The 23,870-nt window shown below is 40.4% G+C and overlaps 1 protein-coding gene across 2 annotated transcripts in view; it reads left to right on the top strand.

Annotated features, from left to right (window-relative positions):
* elk1 (ETS transcription factor ELK1) overlaps positions 1-23,419 on the top strand; it is a 44,018-nt gene extending 20,599 nt beyond the window's left edge. The window contains exons 2-9 of one of the 2 annotated variants that reach the window (XM_062998582.1): positions 1,351-1,559; positions 3,580-3,966; positions 6,187-6,345; positions 6,840-7,091; positions 8,097-8,223; positions 9,650-9,870; positions 20,065-20,166; positions 22,187-23,419. In XM_062998582.1, the coding sequence (XP_062854652.1) occupies positions 1,351-1,559; positions 3,580-3,966; positions 6,187-6,345; positions 6,840-7,091; positions 8,097-8,223; positions 9,650-9,870; positions 20,065-20,166; positions 22,187-22,285 (1,556 nt within the window). In that variant the 3' untranslated portion in view covers positions 22,286-23,419. The remainder of the gene's footprint in view (positions 1-1,350; positions 1,560-3,579; positions 3,967-6,186; positions 6,346-6,839; positions 7,092-8,096; positions 8,224-9,649; positions 9,871-20,064; positions 20,167-22,186) is intronic. The other variant, XM_062998583.1, reaches the window with a different exon arrangement.
* Positions 23,420-23,870: the final 451 nt, after the last annotated feature.

Here is a 23,870-nt window from a genome sequence, read left to right on the forward strand (position 1 = left end):
TGGGGTCATCCGTGGGCGTTGTAGAGGATAAAGAAAGGAACAATGCCTGTAAAGTTTGCAATATAAAATATATAAATTGCCTTTATTTAGGTGGTGGATAGCAATAGATGAGCGATCGTCTCTGACTTTACATCTACAAGGTGGACCAACTAGGTAGAAATGTCTAATAGAGTGGACAGTGAGTGGACACGGCATTTTAAAACTCCAGCAGCGCTGCTGTGTCTTATCCACTCATACCAGCACAACACACACTAACACGCCACCACCATATCAGTGTCACTGCAGTGCTGAGAATAATCCACCACCTAAATAATACCTGCTCTGTGGGGGTCCTGACCATTGAAGAACAGGGTGAAAGCAGGCTAAAAAGATATGTAGAGAAACAGATGGACTACAGTCAGTAATTGTAGAACTACAGAGTGCTTCTATGTGGTAAATAGAGCTGATAAAATGGACAGTGAGTGTAGAAACAAGGAGGTGGTTGTAATGTTATGGCTGATCAGTGTATACACCATTTTAATGGTTGCTATTTTTCTAAACTAAACATCTGTAAATGAAAACCTTTCACATTTCATTCGTCTCACACAGAGTAATAAAATAAACATCTGTAACAACAGCACAAATGCTCACAGCGTAATCTACGTGCTCCGTCATCATGGTAGTTCTGTTTACTGTTTACTAGTTAGTACTGTTTACTACCATTGTGCAATGCCTATTGTTGATGACCCATCCTTGGCTTCCAAAAACTGGTGGAAATGCAGGTCAGTTCTCTACAAAGCACCAAGGGTTTAAGAAGCCTGAAGGGAACCAGTTCTTTTGATCCAAACTGGCTATTCTAGTTCAAAAGTTTAGGTGCTTTGGTGGTGTAACTAAAGCACATTTTAGTAAACGTGTTCCAAACATTTTAACAAACTGAATGAAAACCAAGCGCATTTGAACTGTGGTGCTGATTAGTCAAATTGGTGTTAAAATGGCACCATTCGCCCTGATTGTGTTTTCAGATGTTAATGTGGTTCAGTAGATGTAAAAGGTGACTGAAAACACACTCTCTTCCTCCCTAGTTACCGTTGCTGAAACTAATTTACCATGGCGATAGTTTCTAAGGCGTTTGATAGGAGTTATGTAATTAGATAGAGGGAGTGCAGAATGGTAATGAGGTTAATTTGCACTCTCGAAAGGTTCTTATTCTAACCTGTTACACGTTCTGTTTGCTCCAAACCTCAGTCCACTACTAAGAACTTTTACATTCCCTGAATACCTCTATTTAAAACATGGTCCAATGTGCAGATAAGGGATGTAGTCCTCTAGCAACATTTAAATAACTGAACATATGTTTGTTTCTCTGTGCAGCCATGGACCCATCTATTACACTGTGGCAGTTTTTGCTTCATTTGCTAGAGGATCAGAACCAGCGGCACTTGATTTCCTGGACATCCAGCGATGGCGAGTTTAAGCTGCTGGATGCTGAAGAGGTGGCACGGCTTTGGGGCCTCCGAAAAAACAAAACCAACATGAACTATGACAAGCTGAGCCGAGCGCTGCGCTACTACTATGACAAAGTGAGTGTGGCAAACAATTAAAAGGTTCTCCTCTAAAATCAGTATTAATGAATAATACGATTTATACTATTATACTATCAATTGAAAGGTTGTTGGTTTGAATCATAGCTCAGCCAAGCAGCCACTGTTGAGCCCTTGACTGACCCTGTGCTCTGACCCCGCGCTCTGACCCCAGTTTCCTAACAATTTTTAATATGCGGGAAAAAATTTTTTTGCACTCTACACTTTTGCACTTTGTAGCTCTACAATTACTGACTGTAGTCCATCTGTTTCTCTGCATACCTTTTTAGCCTGCTTTCACCCTGTTCTTCAATGTTTAGGACCCCACAGGACCACTACAGAGCAGGTATTATTTAGGTGGTGGATCATTCTCAGCACTGCAATAACAATGACATGGTGGTGGTGTGCTAGTGTGTGTTGTGCCGGTATGAGTGGATCAGACACAGCAGCACTGCTGGAGTTTTAAAATGCCGTGTCCACTCACTGTCCACTCTATTAGACACTCCTTCCTAGTTGGTCCACCTTGTAGATGTAAAGTCAGAGACGATCGCCTATCTATTGCTGCTGTTTGAGTTGGTCATCTTCTAGACCTTCATCAGTGGTCACAGGACGCTACCTACGGGGTGCTATTGGCTGGATATATTTTTGTTTGGTGGACTATTCTCAGTCCAGCAGTGAAAGTGAGGTGTTTAAAAACTCCATCAGCATTGCTGTGTCTGATCCACTCATACCAGCACAACACACACTAACACACCACCACCATGTCAGTGTCACTGCAGTGCTGAGAATGATCCACCACGCAAATAATACCTGCTCTGTAGTGGTCCTGGGAGAGTCCTGACCATTGAAGAACAGCATGAAAGGGGGCTAACAAAGCATGCAGAGAAACAGATGGACTACAGCCAGTAATTGTAGAACTGCAAACTGCTTTTATATGGTAAGTGGAGCTGATAAAATGGACAGTGAGTGTAGAAACAAGGAGGTGGTTTTAATGTTATGGCTGATCTGTGTAACAAATAAGGCATTGTGTAAAACTTGACCGTTAATATCATCACGGGCACCATAGACACTTTCCATTTGCATAGGTCTGCAAAATGTGTATGGTAAAGCTTGAAATGGGGCACATGGGAGACAGGGACATGGGAAACCACTGCTGAATGTGAGTGACCAACAAGCCGCCAAAATGAAAAACATAAAACTAAAAAACACTGGAATGTAAACAAAACCAGTTTGACTTGACGACATCCTATCCTGCTTGTGATCTTAGACAGGCAGACACTCTTACCCAACGCAACATACATTTGTAACCTTATATCCTCAGGCAATTGATGGTTAAGGGTCTTGTCTAAGGGCCCAGCAGTGGCAACTTGGTGTTGGTGGGTCTTGAACCAGTGACTTTCTGATCACTGGTCCAGTACCTTAATCTCTAAGCCTCCTCGTCTTTAAGAGCATTTCAGTTTACCACAATCTTTCTAATTCTTCTTCTTCCTCGGCCTTTGTCCCGTTCGGTTGCGGGGTCGGCTCTCGGCGGATCATGATCCGCATTGATTTGGCACAATTTTTACGCCGGATGCCCTTCCTGACACAACCCTCCCTATTTTATCCGGGCTTGGGACCGGCACTACAATGCACTGGTTTGTGCATCTAGTGGCTAGGTATCTAGGTATCTATAGGACAATTCAGTGTTTCCAATTAGCCTGGTGACATGTTTTTGGACTGTGGGAGGAAAACCGGAGCACCCGGAGGAAACCCACGCGGACACGGGGAGAACATGCAAACTCCGTACAGAAAGGACCCGGACCGCCCCACCTGGGGTTCGAACCCAGGACCTTCTTGCTGTGAGGCAACAGTGCTGCCCACTAAGCCACCGTGCCGCCCAGTTTACCACAATCTTTACAGTTAGCAAATATAAACATGGCAATATCCTTTGTTAAATGGCTAGCATTTTATATAATATGGTTGCCAGAGCTGAAATTCTACTGTATGCATCTTTAAGGCACTGTTTTTTTTTTCTCAACAGAACATTATAAAGAAAGTAAGTGGTCAGAAGTTTGTCTACAAGTTTGTGACCTTCCCTGACCCCAACTTGGCCGACGGTCTTCGAGGTCCTGAGGATGGACAGCGGCTTAGCAGTGGAGAAAAAACAGAGGTTTCTGCCCAATCCAAACCAGTAGGGAGCGCCGGTGCCACTATGGCGTCACTGTCCAAGACCTTGCAGTCTCAGCGTTCATCTCCCAGTTCAGTGCAGCGCAGCTCACGCAATGATTACATGAAATCCGGCCTGTATTCCACCTTCACCATCCAATCCCTGCAGGCACCCTGCAAGAGCTCTCCTAAACCTGTCAAAACAGAACTGCCTGTAGAAAGCACACTGAAATCGAGCAGCCAAGAGCGGCCGCTGCAGGAGGTGAGTCCACCAGGCATAGTAGAGTTGCTGAAATGAAATTATTATATTGATTATATTTATAATTTTTTGGGATCAGATGTGCTACCACTGTGCTGTATTACTGTGATGAATATTTGCCTCCTTTCTGATTTTGTCTAATGTTGCATAATTGTCGCACTTAATTTTTTTTTAAAATGGGCGGCACGGTGGGTAAGTGGGTAGCACTGTCGCCGGTTCCTTTCTGTATGGAGTTTGCATGTTCTCCCCGTGTCTGTGTGGGTTTCCTTCGGGTGCTCCGGTTTCCTCCCACAGTCCAAAGACATGCAAGTGAGGTAAATTGGAGATACTAAAATTGTCCATGACTGTGTTCGATATAACCTTGTGTGAACTAATGAACCCTTGTGTAATGAGTTACTACCGTTCCTGTCATGAATGTAACCAAAGTGTAAAACATGACGTTAAAATCCTAACAAACAAACAAACTTTTAAAAAATAATACAACAGACAACCTGAGTAAACAGAACACTTAACGGTGTGAAAAAGCAATTGTCCATTTGTTACTACATCAGTTACCCTAATTTCATTATTAATAGAGTTTGATTAGATTGGACACAGCCAAGCTTTCACCGCCTAACTCCTTCACTATCTTTTTTAATAGAAACTGTCTAGTAGCACATGAAGGTTTTCTATTTTTACTACTAACAAAATAAATCCTAAAGTAGACAAGAATGCGATTGAAATATATAATTCTTTTTTTATTTATATTTTCTCCCTTTTTCTCCCGACTTTAGCGCGTCCAATTGCCCGATTGCGTCATGGCTCCTCTCCACTAATGCCGACCCCGGCTCTGATTGAGGAGAATGAAGCTAACCCGCGTCCCCTCCGACACGTGGGCAGCTGCGTATGCATCTCGTCACCTACACTTGACGAGTGCATATGCGGATCAGCACTGTGTACGGAGAGACACACCCTGATCAGCGCACTCTATCCCCGTCTCTGTGCAGGCGCCATCAATCAGCCAGCAGAGGTCGTAGTTGCATCAGTCATGAGAGAGTCCCTATCCGGCTTAATATCCCACCCCTATATGAACAACAGGCCGATCGTTGTTCATGTGGCCTCTCAGCCCAGCCGCCAGGCAGAGCTGAGACTCGATACGATGTATTTTAAGATCCCAGCTCTGGTGTTCTAGCGTGTGTTTTACTGTTGCGCCACCTGAGTGGCTCTGAAATATATCATTCTTAAAAAGTTTACAAGAGCCCTTAAAGGACGTTATAATGTAGTGACTACCGAAAAACGTTGGTGTGTCGCATAGTTAATTATCGCATAGTTAATCATAGTTAAATTAGAGGTAGTGTGCACTGCTTGGCCGGTACAGAAGTAAGCGCTTTCAGTACGCAAGTGTGCTGTGTTCGCATACACAAAAAAGTACTACTTTTCGTGTACTGTTTAATAAATGCTTAATGCTTAATAATGATTAATAATTGCATACTGTTCAGTATGAAAGTAGTGATTTCGTACGCAGCCGAAGATCACAGTTAAGACGCTCCTCAAAATCCGTGTTTGTTTTCATGGCACGCCTCTTTTTTTTACCGACCAATCACAGGCATTGTCGCGGCGTGACGTCGCCCGCGGAGTTCGCCCAGCTTCCATGTGCGCGACAAGGCGAGCGAAGCCTCTGCGCGACATCCGCGGTTGTTCGCTTTCTCCGCGATTGCGTCACTTTGGTCGCCGAAGCCAGGCGAACGTCGTCTCCGCATGAAGTATGCTGAGGCCTTAAGCAAATTACAGCAAGTGCCAATATTTCCAAACCTCCTGAAATTCCTCCAACAGTGCTTTAACAACAAATACAAGCCCCTAAGGAACCAAGATGAACACTTTTACAGTTTATTAATTCTGCTCTCTACCAGACAGTCCCTGTAATTTTCAGCTTTTAGGGTAATTAGACTTTGCAAAAAGACTATGCAGTTAATCTCTGAATGGCTGTAAACAAACACATTTATGGTTTTAAGTGGCTTTTCCTGTGGCCTGACTTGAGCTCTAATTGAAATGCTGTAAATTGTCGGTTCATGCTTAAAAGCCCTCCACTGTGACTCAGTTACATTTTTTAATGTTATGGTCAATATGAAATCATAATAAATCATACACTTTCCCCCCTAAATGAATAAAAAGATTATTGAACTACTGTGTTTTGGGTTTCATGTTCATCTTGTCTGATAACTGTGTGTCTGTGTGTGTGCTTAGCAGATGCGGCTGTGCCAAACAGAAACACAGCAGACTGCAGTAGCCGCTCCATCTACAGTGGACAGCAGTAGCCTGCAGGTGATAGTGACTCACCCTTCACCTTGCGCCACTCCTGCCCTCAGTCCACAGACCCCCACCGCCTCGGCTACTGCACCCATGGTGTGTAAATGATTACCTTGTTCCAAATATAATGCCCCATTGTTGTTCAATTAAAATGCTGTCCATGATTAATTTCATAAGCACAGGTATGAAATTTGTGTTTTTGTTGCATTAGAATATAATAAAATACAACATAATACAACCAGTGGGATGTAAAATGGTGTTCTGTCCTGATGGTGATTATTTAGAGTAAGTTGAATTTTGTGTGTACAATGTTCTACCAGCGAGTGCACCACTGTATACAATTATCTCCCAGCCAAGATGCCAGTGTCTTATTACCCATCCACACTGTTGTCCTGGATTTAGCATCCTCTCAGGTTCAATATGTTCATTAAAACCTCTGAGATAAACCTGCTAACGCAGAATGTTTTTTGATTCTGTTAAATATTGTTGAAGGTACAGAGCAGACCTGGTCACATAGACCATTTCTTTTTTCTCTTTGGTTCTTGCTAAAATAGGCTGATGTTTTATACTATTAAATGTGTTTTTTACAGAGTGATCAGCAACAAAAAAGCCAGGCACTTGGTGATCCTCCTCAGATCTATCTGACAAGTGTGTCCGACCCTACCTCGCTAACTTCCCTCATCCCATTGATGCAAGTCCCCGGGGGTGACTGTGTGGTCAGTTCTCAGCAAGGTCATCCTGTATTTGTGGTTATAAAATCCCCACCTGTAGGGGATGCTAAAGAAGCAAACATCTCCTCTGAAGAAGACCTGCTGGACCTTGATGTTAAGCCTGAAGCGGAGGTAAGGACTTAAGCAATATACACCGATCAGGCATAACATTATGACCACCTGTGACACTGTGTATTCTGACACCTTTCTATCAGAACCGGCATTAACTTCTTCAGCAATTTGAGCTACAGTAGCTCGTCTGTTGGATCGGACCACACGGGCCAACCTTCGCTCCCCACGTGCGTTAATGAGCCTTGGCCGCCCTAGAACCTGTCGCTGTTTTTTTTCCACTGTTCCTTCCTTGAACCACTTCTGATAGATACTGACCACTGCACACTGGGAACACCCCACAAGAGCTGCAGTTTTAGAGATGCTCTGACCCAGTCAGATTTGGCTCTTGACAAATTCGCTCAAATCTTTACACTTGCCCATTTTAATAATAAGTGTTATTCACTTCCCCTGTCAGTGGTCATAATGTTATGCCTAGTCGGTGTATACTACATTCAACAAACACAAAGTCTGCTCATATTACACCCATACTTTACCAGGTACACTGGTTGCCTGTTCTCATACACAAACACCAGTTTTCTCATTAAAACCACTGTGTTTTATATATAATAAGCGTAGAGTTTATCAGCTCCACCTAACTTGTACTGATGGTCAATTGCCATCTATTCGGACACCTGTATAGCTTGTACAGTGTAGATGCATTTTGTATAAAAATATTGACTGTAGCTCAGCACCCCTCAGTATAGGGCCATTAATATAGATACTTTAGGTGCACTTGTCAGTGCGTTCTGAGTGCTGGTCTTAGTGCAGGATGAGTGTGGCCCATAAAAAATGAGAGCAACCTAAAGAAAAAAAAAATTCACTCTCATAAACCAGTTTGAACCAGTTTTGTTTTAATTCACACATACTAGATTGTTTTAATTTACACATAAAATTTAGGTCAGGAAGGATAGAAACCAAAACAAATGGGCACCTCCAGTACTTACCAGGTACACTGAGTTTTCAATGTGGTATTGAGGGGTCTTTTTTTGTATCTTTTTTAACATCCTTCTATTTCATATTTTCTAGACTGTTCCGGTGTCTGCTCCTTCTGTTACGGAGGTTTTATTGGACGTTGATGCTCCTTCCCCCTGCTCAGAGCCTGTGGCACAGCCACAGGTAGATGCAGAGTTGGAACCTGTGTCTGAGCCCCCTGGTAAACAGTCTGTTTCAATAATTCACACACTAACAGTCAGTCTGTTTTCTGTTCGGCCAAAAGTAATAATATCATGTGAATGAAAATATCTTACTAGCAATGTCAAACATTTGGTATAGCTACCCCATTTCCTACAGTTTCAATCTTGGTGGTTGGCATTTATTTTAGTCATTTAGCAGACACACTTATTAATGTATTTTATACAGTTTGATACAGTTTAATCTGTTATCTAAACCACAGTTTTACACCAGTGGAAAACTCCTAGTTTTATACAGCCAGTGGTTTTTCATGTCATGTTTGTCAGTAATATAGTGGATATAAAAAAGTTTTTGTGATGTAAAAAAAAGTCAGATTAATGATTCTGGATTTATTTCCACCTGTATTGTGACCCTCAGTCTGTGCAAATAGTTTGAAAAACACACCAAATCACTTAAGAGGGAAAAATAATAGTAATGTCAGATAAGTGGGCAAATCCTCTTCTAATTAAGGATGTGGCTGTGTTCAGAATAAACAGACTTATGTTCAGACTTATGGTAAATAGTCGTCAATAGTCAGACATACACCTGCCACCAATTAAAGTGATAAACCTCATCTAAGGTTTAACTCTTAAAGTAGGATTATTCATACATTCACTTAGTTGGTCATAACCCAAACATAAACTTTAAAAATCTGCATTCATGATGCTGAACTGATTCTGCTCATGGTGTTTCTGGTGTACATTACTGCCATGTTCGGGCAGCACGGTGGCTAAGTGGGTAGCACTGTTGCCTCACAGCAAGAAGGTCCTGGGTTCGATCCCCAGGTGGGGCGGTCCGGGTCCTTTCTGTGTGGTCCTTTCTCCTCGTGTCTGCTCCGGTTTCCTCCCACAGTCCAAAGACGTGCAAGGGAGGTGAATTGGAGATACTAAATTGTCCATGACTGTGTTCGATATAACCTTGTGAACTGATGAATCTTGTGTAATGAGTGACTACCGTTTCTGTCATGAATGTAACCAAAGTGTAAAACATGACGTTAAAATCCTAATAAACAAAGAAACAAACTGCTATGTTCATGTGTTGTTGACATAAGATTATAAGACTCTGTGATGTTTTATATTTCAATGGGACACTCTAAGCCTGATGGGTGGCAGGTAACTACCAGCTAATAACAGTCGCTTATCAATCATATGAAATCTACAAAATTTGCACCCCTCTACGGTATTTATTCAAAACTTGAATGATGACAAGCAGTCATTCAACCAGTCAGTCAGTCTAAACAAAAGTAAAATATTACTCCCATGTGATCTGTAGACTAATAGTGATGTAGAATATTGCTTTTGGGTGGTTATATAAAGGTTGTAAATCCTAAGCTATACAGTTATCTTAATAAATGCACCACAGAACAATTGCTGATGGAATATTATACTTCTCTTTTAATTTTCATTCAGTGGAGGACATCAGCACCAATGCAGCATGTCAACCAGTGTCCACTCAGGAAGTGCAGCCTCCCAAATCGAAGAAGCCTCGTGTACTGGAGCTTCCCTCAAGTCCTTCTCTGCTGCCTCCTGGCCTCTCTCTGGATAAAGTGAATGCAGCGGTGAACAGCCTGCTGGCTCCAGGCAGTAACACCAACAGTCTCACCCCCACAGTCATCACCTCCCATGCCTTGGTGAGTAACTCATACATTTGCAGGGTTCACTTCTGGGTTTGTAGACAGATAACTTGAAAAGCAAATGTTGAAGCAAGAATGTACACAAAATCAACCAAGAGATAATTGGTCTGTGACGTTCTGTACCGGGACTATGAGAACCGTGTACCAAACAATTTAGGACAACAGTAATGTGTTTGCCTTATTGTTGAAAGGTTGCTAGTTTAAATCTATATAATTCCAAATCTATGTAATATGCACATCTGGTCAGCTGTCAAGAAGAGCGTTATGTTGATTGGGATGGTATTTCAGTCCTGGGATTAAAACAACACAAAGTTCCATGTGATGGCACACTGAATATATGTCCTTGGGAAAGATTAAAGGAAAGGCTGGGTATTTTGGGGGCAGATCAATCTTCAGAATCTTGAAATAGTACTTAGGGTATTGAACTTGAAGATGTTACATTTACTAGAATGAACAGACTTAAAATATAAATATGTTTCTAAATACAAATTAATACTTCACATTTAATGATTACATTACATTAAGAGAGCGTTGTTGCGGAGCATTATACAGCTTTCTTGCTGGGCCACTACAATTAAAGTTCAGTCAGATTTTCCCCAGTGCTTAAAGTTGGCTGGTACTCACTGGTATGCCTTACCAGTAGGGATGTAACGATGCACCACAAGACAGTTAAAAATCGATTCACATGTGTAACGATTCAAATCGGTTTACATGTATAATGAATTGATATTCACTTTAAACAGCATAGGGCACTGGCTCTATTCACCTCGCCTGATTGATGTCACTACAGGGTTGCCAAGTTCGGAATTTTCCAGCCAAATTTATTTATATGAGGATACTTTCTTTATTTGTATTATTAATTTATTTATTTAATGTGGGATTTGTTTTAAAATTTCGTTTCAGTTTATTTTTTACACAAAAAGGGAAATGTGCAGCATTGTTTTGCATAGTTTGTACCTACCTCAGAAATAAAAGGACATTCATTATTTAGATACATAAAAGATAAGCACAAATACAGTATTTTATTTTATTTTTTAAAGAGAAATAATAAAAGGAAACTTTGTCATCATTTGTCTTCAATTTCAGTAAAAAAAAAAACAAATTGTATTGTGAACCCAGTATCATGAATTGCATCACATCGTGGGTAGAGTGTATCGTTACATCTAGGGCTGGGTATTGCCACTAATTTCCTGGATCGATTCGATTCCGATTCACAAGGTCCCGATTCGATTCGATCTTCGGTTTTTGATTCGATTTTCGATTCCATTTCGATTCAACAAATTTAGGCATATTTGAGTTACATTAACAGGTTTTGTTTAAATATGTACAGATGTTCAGAGAATGAATGTGATAATTGTACAAAGAACACTCATTATTAAAAATATTTGTGTATTTTGTTTACATAAATAATTAATCCAAAACAGAAAACAGTAACATTCATTTTTTATTATTATTTTATATGTCTGACACACTACAACATTGTAAATGTAATGTAAACATACACCTGGCTGTTGAACAGCTTATGCCAAGTTTACACTACACGACACTCTGATTAACACCTGGTCGCTGTAATGTTCACACTACACGACTGATCGGCGATGGGGGGTTTTACACTACACCATCTATCACCAGGGGGAATCACGAGCTTCTCTGCTCTCCAAAACTACGTTTTGTCACAAAAACACCCGTGAGAAGTGATGAAAGGTTTAATGATACCACGTCCAAACATACACATCAACAAGTAGCGAGGGATCAAGTTTGTGCGCTGATGAAATAAATGAATCTGAGTGGATTTGGCAACACGAGCAGCATGGCTTGTTCTATAGTGAGTTGGAGGTTAATAAATATTTTGTTTTGTAGAGAACGATCAGGTCAGAAATACTGTAAAACTCGCGTGTGCTGATGTATTCTGATAGAAACTATATTGAGCTCCACCTGTTTACAACCTCTCCCCTGTGTGTCCCCTCGCTGTTTCTCACATTGATTGAGAGCCGAGTTTTGATCGCAGAGCGAACACCGAGTTCCTCCCGAATCCAGCACCGACCCGTCGCCGAGCGAAAATCAGTGCAAAGAGTTGTGTAGTGGTCATAACTTGAGCTTCTGCCATGCTAAACTGATGTGCAGGTCAGATCTCGTTGCATGAAAAAACACTGGCTGGTCACGCGAAATTAAAGGGGGTAACAGATTTCCGTGTACACCGTAAAAAGGGGCGTATTTAAAAGATCGATCTCGCGTTTATATGAATCGATATCGGATCGTTCAAATAAAGATCGATTCGAATCTAAAAATCGATTTTATAAACCCACCCCTAGTTACATCCCCACTTACCAGCACTTCTTCATTTTACTCCTTGAGGTACCGTGACTTTTCCTTGCGTACTGGCACTTCTCACAAGCTGCCGGTACTCTTTCTTGCCCTCTCTGTATCAGGTTCTGGGTGGTTCATAATGACTATATATAATAACTGTATATAACTGTATATGACTGTATATAAACTGCATAACCTGGGGGGCACTATGTGTCATTCACCTGTTACCGTTCTCCCAACAAGTTAGTTCAGAAATGTAATGCTTAATGATGCTTCAAAGCTTGCTAATACCGACTGAATAGTAAATTGTAATGGTAGGATCAAAGGATGGTGTGACCGATAAAGGGGTCTGTCACTCCTCATTTTATCAGTCCCTGACACAGGTGCTCTTTCCATCTGTGCTTTGGTGTGAAACAAACAGCCTAGTCAGTGGGAGGTTCACTTGTCCCCAGGCTGGATCAAAATAGCAGGGGTGCATGAGGAGGGGCATTTTTGGTTTTGTGAATCCTCTTATTGCCTGTTAAATTTGCCACTAGTTGCTTGGGCATGTACACATTAAAAATTATGTTTAAAAAATTTTTTTAAGCTCCAACGATTTGAAAATCAAAAAGCTGGGTTGCTGACCTGGTTACACTGCACAAGCGCTTGTGACAAGCATGCTCAAGGTGTAATCACCGATCAAGTGGAGGCAAAATGACTTACCAAAATGACTCGGTGATTGAAAAATGTATAGAAAGCTTAAGCATAAAGGTTTACTCCATGAAGTAAGACACCTACAATATGCTCCTATAAGCCTGCTCTCATTTTGAGCAGTGTACTTTTTTTTAAAGTCACAGTCAGCATGACTGATCCTAGGTGTGATGCTCACACTTGGTTGCCATCATATTTTCAGCAACCGACTCATTCTAGTCACCTGCAGCGCAATGTTTTCTTGTGTGTGACGTATAAATTCTGTTACAGTATCCACCCACGAGGCAGACCCTGGGAAAGAACACCGGGGGCGGCACTGACGAGGCAAAATATCAAGAAATTATTCATCTAGTAAAGCAGCTCTGTTTTTGTTCTCATGAAGATATCTTTAGGGGCGATTCAGCCATTAAAATAGATTGAGTGGGCCTCAGATTAACCAGACACTATGCTGAGTGTTCCAACCCAGACTAAACTATCAATGATAAATCCTGTTTGGTCTAGGACCAGGCTTAGTGTGTGTGGGTGCAAAATCCACCCTGAGAGGTCATCGACAAATCTGCTGGTGTAATATTTAGCTGTGAGCAGATTTGAGTGGTCAATGTGTTAATGAGAGTGAACAACAGTGTTTCAGCTCCCTCCTCACACTTCATGTGTAATTAGTAGGGATGTCCCGATCCGATCTCACAGATCGGGATCGGGGCCGATCAAGGCATTTTTAACTGATCGGAAATCGGCTTTACTAATGCCGATCATAACCCGATCTTTTGTTTTACGTCAGCATGTCCGCTGTGTGGAAATACTTTAAATTGGAAAGTGAAACAACAGCGGTGTAATGTCAGTAATGCGAGCGTTTCACGAGGCGGTAGGAGCAGAGCTGCGTTCATTACTGTAGAATTTTACTGTTTATATGGTGTGTGAGTCGAGGATCACTCCGGTTTACAAAACAATAACTTTTAATCCGAGTATAAAAACTTCAGGACCATAACATACAGCTTTTACGAGTTTACGTGTTACAAGACTGAACGACATCTCAGTATCAAGCACTCTGATTGGCTTAGTTATGTAACTGAGCGTCGTGGTGATGCACTCGCTTAATAAAGAAATAAATACACGGTATATTCACAAATTGTCGGGAGCATAACACTTTATTAACTTCTTCTGTTCCGAATAGCGGACAGCCAGAGCCGAGCACGCTATCCCATGCACTATGGAAGCCCCAAGGGTCAAAACACACTCACTTTGCGTAGACCCGTCCATCAAACCATTGTCACAATACAAGCACTTTAAGAACTGGCTTTCCTTCATAAAAAAAGAGTGACTTTCCATTTTATTCAGGTTTTACTGTAATGCTGTTAAGTAACTTATTTGTTTTTTTATATTCAAGTTAAGCTGCTACACCACTTGTGAGTGGAGATTTTTGTTCATTTTTTGTGTATCACTGCATTAAACAGAATTATGTTCTTTGAATATAAAGTTCAAAGTGAAACTGTAATTATCTCACTTCATTTTTACTACAATGCTGCACTAGGTTTGTTTACTTTTACTTTGTAAAAGAACATTAAGCAATAGCTTGGATGCAGACAATTTTTTTCCTACAGCACTGCAGAGCTATTCAGTTGTTAAACATGTACATTGGATTAATTTGAATAACTGTAATGTACTTGAAGTGTGCACTGTGTGAACAGTATTATCTAGTTCTTATCTAGACAATATCTAGAAAATACAAGTATCGGTTTGAGAATCGGTATCGGATCGGGATCAGAATTAAAGATCGGGATCGGGAACAAAAAAACGTGATCGGGACATCCCTAGTAATTAGTGACCTTCATTAACTCTATTGATATTGGTGAGTTTTTAATCAGGCAAAACAGAACAAAGGCATAAAGACTGCAGGTGATTTTTAAATTTTTATTTTACCTTTATTCTATGTCAGTGTTAGACAGTCTGTTTTCTGGCAGATAGACAGACAGCTCTAAATGTATCAAATGTCCATCATGTTTTATCAAAGGCTGTGTAAAAGGTAAATCTGGTCTTTGCATTTCCATTTCCATGTACGGCATTTAACAGACGCTCTTATCCAGAGCGACTTACAAAAGTGCTTCCATAGTAAACATTACCTTACTCTAGTTTAAGTAGACAACAGTCCAAGAATATAAATCTGCTGAAACCCTGTTAGAACCAAAGTGTTTTTTTATTTTGCAAGAAATAAATAAGAGTGTTAGTGAGTAAGTACATGTCAGCTTAAGTGCTTAGTAAAGAGGTGGGTTTTTAATCGTCTTTTGAAGACAGCGAGAGGCTCATTCCATCACTTGGGTGCAAGTACAGAGAAGAGCCTTGATGCTTGTCTTCCTTGAGTTCTGAGTGGATGAACAGGGTGAGCGAGACTAGTGGCTCAGAGGTTGCGTTGTACAGAGCAGGGTTTTATTACACCTCGAAGGTAGCTCTGCTTTGGTCCATTTTTGTCTTTGTAGGCGGGCATCAGTGTTTTAAACTGAATGCGTGCAGCTACATGAAGCCAGTGAAGAGAACGCAGCAGTGGGGTGATGTGGCAGGGTTTAGGTTGGTTAAAAACCAGACGAGCAGCTGCACTTTGAATGAGCTGCAAGGGTTAAATAGTGGACATAGGAGCACCTGCCAGAAGGGAGTTGCAGTAGTCCAACCATGAGATGACCGATCTTTGCGTTTTATCTACTGATCGTGGATTGTATCGTGAAGTCGGTCAGCAGAAGTCACATGTCTGGCCAGGTTGATAACACCTCTGTGATTTGATCTCAAAAGCTTGAGCTCTATTGCATTAGATTGCTGCATTGCCTGAACACTCATGTCGAGTCCACTTTAATCCACCTGATATTCTTATTTTTAGGTGGACCAGATATTGGTATTCAGCGGCACACTGAGCTGAATTTACCTTAATATAATAACCTGATTAGATGTTACATATTTGAATCTCCCAGCTCCACTCGTATGTTTCCATCATCACCATATCCTCACCCAGGATGAAAGATGTGGAGGTGGTGGAGGATTTGTACAGGCACTGCATAGTGTGCATGCAGTAATGCTGTCTCATCCTACACTTTTTATTGAAAGCTACTTAAAATTATGGCAAAATACTTTGCAAGCAATTGAGGGTTCAGGGGCTTACGGAGGGACCCAACAATTTTAATTTGGCAAGTGTGTGGTTTTAACCAGTAACCTTTCGATCAATGGTCCATTCGACTGAATTGGCATGAACTTCCACAAGCAAACTTTAAAAACAAGTAGAGGCTGTTATATGTGCAAAAAGAGAGGCCGGCAAGTTTATGTTAATACCATTTGGTTTAAAAACAGTCGTCCTAAAAGTTAGTGGTCAGATGTATCATACTTTTGCCTCCTAAGTAAATCTTTTTTCTATGTACAGTGAACACAAGAACAGTTTTAACCTACCTTGCTGCATAAAAATGAAAATATAAAATGGACTAAAATATAAAAACAAGATAAAATAAACAGACAGAAACATAATACCTATTTTTTGCCATTAATTGACACATATGTGTTAAATTAGGTGTTAAAACCTAAATAAATAAATAAATAAATACATTCTATGTGCAGTGGCCAGAAAAGGTTTTTAATCCCATGTAGATTTCTTATGTTTTTGTTAAAACCATCACACTTAAATGTTTCAAATATTCAACCTAAATTTTATCTAAGACAAAACCAACCTGACTAAACCCAAAATACAGTTTTCAAATGAGTGTGGAAAAGTGAAATTGTAAAGGGGTTGAACTTGAAATGAAAAGGAAGTCATTTCACTTAAGAGAATATGTAATTACCTTTTAATTACCTTTACCTACTTAATCAATTAATTCACCAAATGTCATTTATATCTGGCAGCAAGTTGGCTAAGTGGGTAGCACTGTTGCCTCACAGCAAGAAGGTCCTGGGTTCGATCCCCAGGTGGGGCGGTTCGGGCCCTTTCTGTGTGGAGTTTGCATGTTCTCCCCGTGTCTGCGTGGGTTTCCTCCGGGAGCTCCGGTTTCCTCCCACAGTCCAAAAACATGCAGTCAGGTTAATTGGAGACACAGAATTGCCCTATAGGTGAATGTGTGTGTGTGTGTGTGAGTGTGTGTCTATGTGTGTCTGCACTACGATGGGCTGGCGCCCTGTCCAGGGTGTTACTGTGTGCCTTGCGCCCATTGAAAAGCTGGGATAGGCTCCAGCACTCCCCGTGATCCTGATTGGATAAGCGGTTAAGAAAGAGAGTGAGCGAGTAATTTATATCTGGGTTTAAGACTAAAACACCCCTGTATTATTACTGCCAGCTCTGTGTTACTTTAATAGAACCCAGCAATGTGAGGTAGCTAAAAGCTTGGATAGAAGCACTCCACACTGTGATGAAGTTTCAGAATAAAGAGACTTCAGCAAACCACAGTAAAAGCATGTTTGTCCAATATTATTCACCATGGTGAATATTCCCAGAATTGTCTGTTATGCTAAAATGTCTATTAATAACTTTTAAGGATCTGCAGGCTCTGCTTGACTTATATAAGGTCAGCATTAATTATATAATTGTTTAAAAAAGATTGGGTTAAAATTGGATAAATTGTGGAGAGAAAAATAACTGCTTTATTCAGGGAACATTAAAGCTTTTCTTTAATTTGCCTAAACACATTAAAGAGCTCAAATACTGTTGCACAGTGTTCTATAGACTAATTAGTCAAAAGTGGAACATTTTGGAAGACATACATTGGATTCTGACCTCTTCACATTTTGGCACACTTTGTATTGTGAATTGCTTTTAAATAGCTGTAATTGCCAATTTGCTCCTGAAAACTTACCTTCATAAAAGTCCTCAGACCCTTTATTTAATATTTAGTAAAAGCCACTTTACAGCAACAATTACATCAAGTAATCTTGGATTCATCTCTATCTTGTGAGCCTGGAAGTTCATCCAGTTTTTTATGGCACATCCTCTTACGCCTCATCAGATTGGATGGCAAGCATCTGTGAACACAGATGGATTTAAGTTTGGCCTTTGACCAGGTCACTTGCTTCTTTTGGCTTCTTTTGGAGTCACTGTTGTGTTAAAGGGTGTCCTGTTGCCCCAGTCCTAAGTTTATGTTTACTTTAAAACAGAGTTTTTTTCAAGTGACCCAAGATTGTCCAAGGTTTTTACCGTGAGCCAGGCAACACCAACAATGCATCAAAACGAAACATGCAATAAAATATACAGTGGTACCTTGTAACTCAACGTCCCCTGAATTCAACATCTTTAAAACTTAACGCCCTTCATCAAGAAATTTGTTCCCTTTAACTCAACATTTGTGCGACTGCTGCTTTGTTCAGCGCTCGGCTTAAACGGTGCGGTAAAACATCATCAAAGTGCAAATACGACGAATCTGCATTTGTGTGAAATAACCGTCAAATCCAGTCTGAAAGCTCCACATGTATCTGTGTTTATCTGGATTTTCCTGTTTCACTTTTAAACTTCTGTTATAGCTCGAGGTGCTGAGAAATTGTAAGAATCAGCTTTTCCGAGTCTACAACTCATCATTAAAAAAAGTTTAATGTAAATTAATGTATTAAAAGAACAACAGAGAAACACTATGTTCTCTCCACTAATTAAGAAGCATAAGGAAACAATAAAGAAGTTAAAGTAAAGAGCAGGTTTTATTGTATTTCTTATTGATTTTTAACCGTTAAGTGTTTTTTATATTATATTTGTGTTATTTTCAGTGTATAAGTGGCAAAAACAACCCCATTATTTTACATTAGCCTAAAATATATGAAGTTTTATGGGACCATGGAACGCATTAACAGGTTTTTCATACATCCTTATGAAAAAAAATACCTTAAAACTCAACGCCTTTTAAACTTAACGCCACTCCCAGAACCAATTGACAAGGTTTCAAGGTACCACTGTACTTAATTCATGAAAATGGTGGACGTGTCCCCACTGTGGTTTATAAGATGTAACGTAAAGCCATCACAAGGGGGCATTTGCATACAAGTTCATTTTGTGTTAATGTGCCTCTTAAAATGTATTTATTTCATTATTATTATTTTTCTTTGTGACCCATTTTTTAGCTTGAAAAACCCTGCTTTAAAGGTTGTTTTTTTTCAGGGGCATGCCTGTATTTGGCTACATTCATTTGCCTCTCAGTTTTTACTAGTTTCCCTGTCCTACCACCGAGAAGAAACCTCATTACATGATCCTGCCCCCAACATGTTTTTTCATAGTTGTTTGACAGATTCCAAGTGGGCTGTCGTATGCATTTTAATTAAATTTTTATTTTGTTTTGCCACTGCCATAAAAGCCTGGTCTAATATTTTTTACAGCACTGTATGTGTTAGGGATGTTAATGATTTACCGACAAGAGACAAGAAAGTCATTGTTCGGTCAGTGCTGTCAGTTCATTCATTTCCAACAGATGATTTGAATTAAGAGCGGAGCTAAGGATCTCTCTCTCTTTCACACATAAGCAGTAGTGAGAGTTTAGACAAACCCTCAATGTGCATGTGGCAGTTTACCTACTCATGCTAAGAGAACAGTACAGTTCTAAACCAAACCTTTTTATGCATTTGTCTTATTTACACATGTCTATGTGTGTAGCATTTAAACATATATATTTTTTAAATTAAGCCCCAGTATAAAAGTAAAACTCCAACTGTACCTCTGTGTTTTGATTATGGTGTTTGTAATACATAAATCAGTGTTTACACAAAACCTTGTGATGTGTTTTTGATTTTAACGGGTTGCAGTAAGCTTTTCCGATGAACAGTTAACCGGTGGGTAGCACTGTCAGCAAGAAGGTCCTGGGTTTGATTCCCAGGTGGGGTGGTCTGGGTCCTTTCTGTGTGGAGTTTGCATGTTCTCCCCGTGTCTGCGTGGGTTTTCTCCAGGGGTTCCAGTTTCATCCCACAGTTCAAAGACATGCAAGTGAGGTTAATTGGAGATACTAAATTGTCCATGACTGTGTTTGACATTAAAGACTTGAAGTGATGAATCTTGTGTAACCAGTAACTACCTGTCCTGTCATGAATATAACCAAAGTGTGTAAAACATGATGTTAAAATCCTAATAAATATAAAAAATATATATATTTTAGTTAAAAGAAATTAGCTTATGTCCTTCTTTTATACTTCCTTTGTTGTATATATCATGCTTTCCCAGTTGGGCTTTCCCCCCCTTGATTTTCTATTTTTCTCTTCACACAGACTCCAGTGTTGTTGACGCCAAGTCCCCTCCCATCCACCATCCACTTCTGGAGCACACTGAGTCCCATCGCCCCGCGCAGTCCTGCCAAGCTTTCCTTCCAGGTGAGAATCTCCTCTTTCCTTTGCATCACCCTAGTTCCAGCTTCACAGCACGGTCACACCTGACCATCTGCCGCCTCTCAGCGTCCCACCTCATTACTGAAAGGATCTGCCTAAACCTTCTACCAGCACATCAACACCAGTTTAGAAAAGTCAATCTTAGATAATTAAGTGCCTAAAATTTCCACCTATTTGTGCAGTGATTGGTTTTAAAGATGTTCATGGGTGTGTTTGGAGCGCACATAAAAGACACTTTGCCTGTTACTACCTGTTGTATACAATACCCTGTTTTATAGACAGCTTAAAACGTCCTCCTAACACAGCTCCAGACTTTTAACTGAACAAGCAGATATGGACACCTACACCTTACATCTACAAGGGCTTTTATAGCATCCTATTCTAAATCCATAATAATTACTATGAAGTTTTTCCCCCTCATGCAGCTATAATAGATCCACTCTAAATCCACTCTTCTGGAAAGACTGTCTACAGTATTTTGGTCTGTGGGAATTTCTGTCAATTTTTTCAGAAGAGCATTTGTGAGGTCAGGCACTGATGTTGAACGAGAAGCCCTGGCTCACAATCTCTATTCTAGTTCATGCCAATGGTGTTAGATGGGGTTGAGATCAGGGTTTTATGTGGGCCAGTCTAGTTCTTCTGCACCAAATTTGCTCAACTATACCTTTATACCTCAACTATACCTTTCCCTTCACTGAAACTCAGGAGCCTAAGCTAACCTTTACCAAACTTTACAGTCGGCACAATGCAGTCAGACTGGTAACGTTCAGGCAGGTAACATATAGAGTGCAACTGTATATGTTGGTCAGTTTCAGGTGAAACAGTATTGAAACATCATTATTTAAAATTTTGCCATATAAATGGTCATATTACCTAGCCCCAATATAGACCACCACCTTCCAACCATTTGGGTGACTGCCTGGGAATTGTAATTTGTTTATCGGTTTAGAATTCTCTTCATTTGCGCTAGTGTGGATGTGTTTTGGGGACATGAACACAGAGGGTGTGTTCCAAAATCTAGTGAGCTCTCTACATAGACGCATTTTACGTGATCCTACATGCACTCTAGAGAAGAAGGCTGTTTGAATTCTTAGATGCCTTAAAATGCTGTCTAGTAAGGTACCTTACATTTTAACGCTATTTTGACTGAATAACGAGGGAGCATCCGATGCTTCCTTAGCGGTGAAGGCAATCCCAGCATTCAGTGCGGAACAACTTTTCTCACAAAAAAATACAAATATGCTGGATGGATGTGGGGCAACGATGCAGGAGTTATTTTCAAATGTAAATAATTTGTCATTGATTTTTAATTTGTATAAATGTGTACGAGTGTAATTTATGTGCAAATTCAGGCTTGTCAGGGACAATTTACCTGTTTTCGGTACATAGAGGGAGATGTTAGTTGGCATGCGAGCGCGTTGTGCCACCTCATCCCATTGGTTTTAATGGCATGAGGTTAACTATGTTAGAATAACCTGACTTATAAGTCAGTAACTTATTAGAATCCTCTCTACTAAGGCAGCTGCCTAGGTATGCAGTAGACAGCAAGGCAGCTCACTAGGTTTACGAACACCGAGAGAGAGTTGGTTTGTTTATTAGGATTTTAACGTCATGTTTTACACTTTGGTTACATTCATGACAGGAACGGTAGCTACTCATTACACAAGGGTTCATCAGTTCTCAAGATTATATCAAACACAGTCATGGACAATTTGGTGTCTCCAATTCACCTCACTTGCATGTCTTTGGACTGTGGGAGGAAACCGGAGCACCCGGAGTAAACCCACGCAGACACGGGGAGAACATGCAAACTCCACACAGAAAGGACCCGGACCGCCCCACCTGGGGATCGAACCCAGGACCTTCTTGCTGTGAGGCGACAGTGCTACCCACCGTACCGCCCCCGAGAGAGAGTAGTGGTATGTTCAATTTTAAGTTCCAAACATCTAGCATCAACTAATTTAAAGTTGCTGATGATATGTTGTATTTGTTCTTGTTTTAACAGTTCCCCTCCAATGGCAGTAATCAGATCCATATCCCAGCACTGAGCGTGGATGGACTGTCCACTCCTGTCGTCCTGTCCCCGGGTCCTCAAAAACCATAGGCTTTGGACCTTTCCCTGGTGATTAACACCCGGCTCGACTTATTCAAGGACAGGTAATAAACAGCCAGCACTTCTCACAGCAAGCACAGACTGGTGTTCAGCTGAGCTCTTGGTCCAATGGCAGGTGAGCAGGATGAATTGCGCTCTGGTTGATCGTCTGATTGGCTGACCGAGAAGCCTTTCTCTTGAGCTTCATCCCACAATAAAGAGCTGATATTTAATAGACTAAAGCACTTAACTTGCCTTCTATTCTGATATTTATTTTTGTTCTCGTAGATATTTCAGTGCTTCTTTGTTTCCTTTTTAGGAAGCACTCTGAATATCTGGCTATTAAAAATAAAATGAGTTCTCTTTTCTAACCCGTTTTTAAATAGCAGGGTTGATTAGCACCAGAAGACACTTCTTATGTTGGACTTTTATTGTTTTGAAGACTGAAAGATGAAATATGAAAGAAGACGACTAGATGGCAGTAGAGATTCTTCTTTAGCACTTGGAAAGCAACATGGCTGTTAATTTTTTAACAGATAAAAACACAAGACAAGACATTTTAAGACACTACGTGTCTATGTGGAGTTTATTTTGCTCAAGAGACATTTTGTTTTAGTGGAATGACAAGGCCATGTGTTGGATCCACGAAGAGGAAATGCCGGGAAAAATGGTGCAGGATCAGAACTCCTCATCAGGAGACAGAATGTATTAATGTTATCAATGTTACGAGTCATTCCTTTTGCTATGAACATTAGATGAACTATGAAATGTAGATATTTAGACTCCCATTCCAATCTGAAGGTATTTCCTTCATCACTTTGTTAACAATGCTGTCATCAAACAAACTGATCACAAGGGAATGTTTGTAGTTTTATGTTAGCTAACTTTTGAACTGTTCATTTCAACACCAGAGGAGACCAGACACCAGCAATTTGCGTTTTCCTATCGAGCATCTCTGTGTGTTTCGCGTCTGCTCTGCTTACTGGCTCGGTTCTAATATTCTTTTTATATACGTCTTTGTGTGTGTGTTTATTTTTGTTACATAAAGGGCTACAGTATTCATCACACTACCAGAACATCAGCTCAATGCCTGCTAACAGTGACTGGAAGGAAAAAGTTGCGTGATACTATATTTGATATCATATCATGACATGACATTTATATGGATTCGGTTTCATTACTGTCATAACTGTATAACTTCATGTGACATTCTATATTATAGTGATGGCGCACAAAATATACAATTTCATACAATTTCAAACATACTTTGTTTAGAAAATCAGACTAGAAAAAATCAAACCAAATACACAAATCAGCAACACACAGAATAATTCATACAATTTTAAAGAGGCCATAACGTTTGCACATTTACATTTTCAGCATTTAGCAGACGCTTCTATCCAAAGCGCCTTACAGTATACAGTCTAAGCAATTGATGGTTAAGGGCCTTGCTCAAGGGCCCAACAGTGGAAACCTGGCAGTGGTGGGGTTTGAACCAGCAACCTTCTGCTTACTACTCCAGTACCTTAACCGCTAGGCTACAACTGCCAAACACATGCACATGGACGAGTTGAGTTACTAGGAAGTGATGTTTGAT

Source organism: Trichomycterus rosablanca, chromosome 7 (assembly GCF_030014385.1).
Source record: "Trichomycterus rosablanca isolate fTriRos1 chromosome 7, fTriRos1.hap1, whole genome shotgun sequence".
Taxonomy (NCBI): domain Eukaryota; kingdom Metazoa; phylum Chordata; class Actinopteri; order Siluriformes; family Trichomycteridae; genus Trichomycterus; species Trichomycterus rosablanca.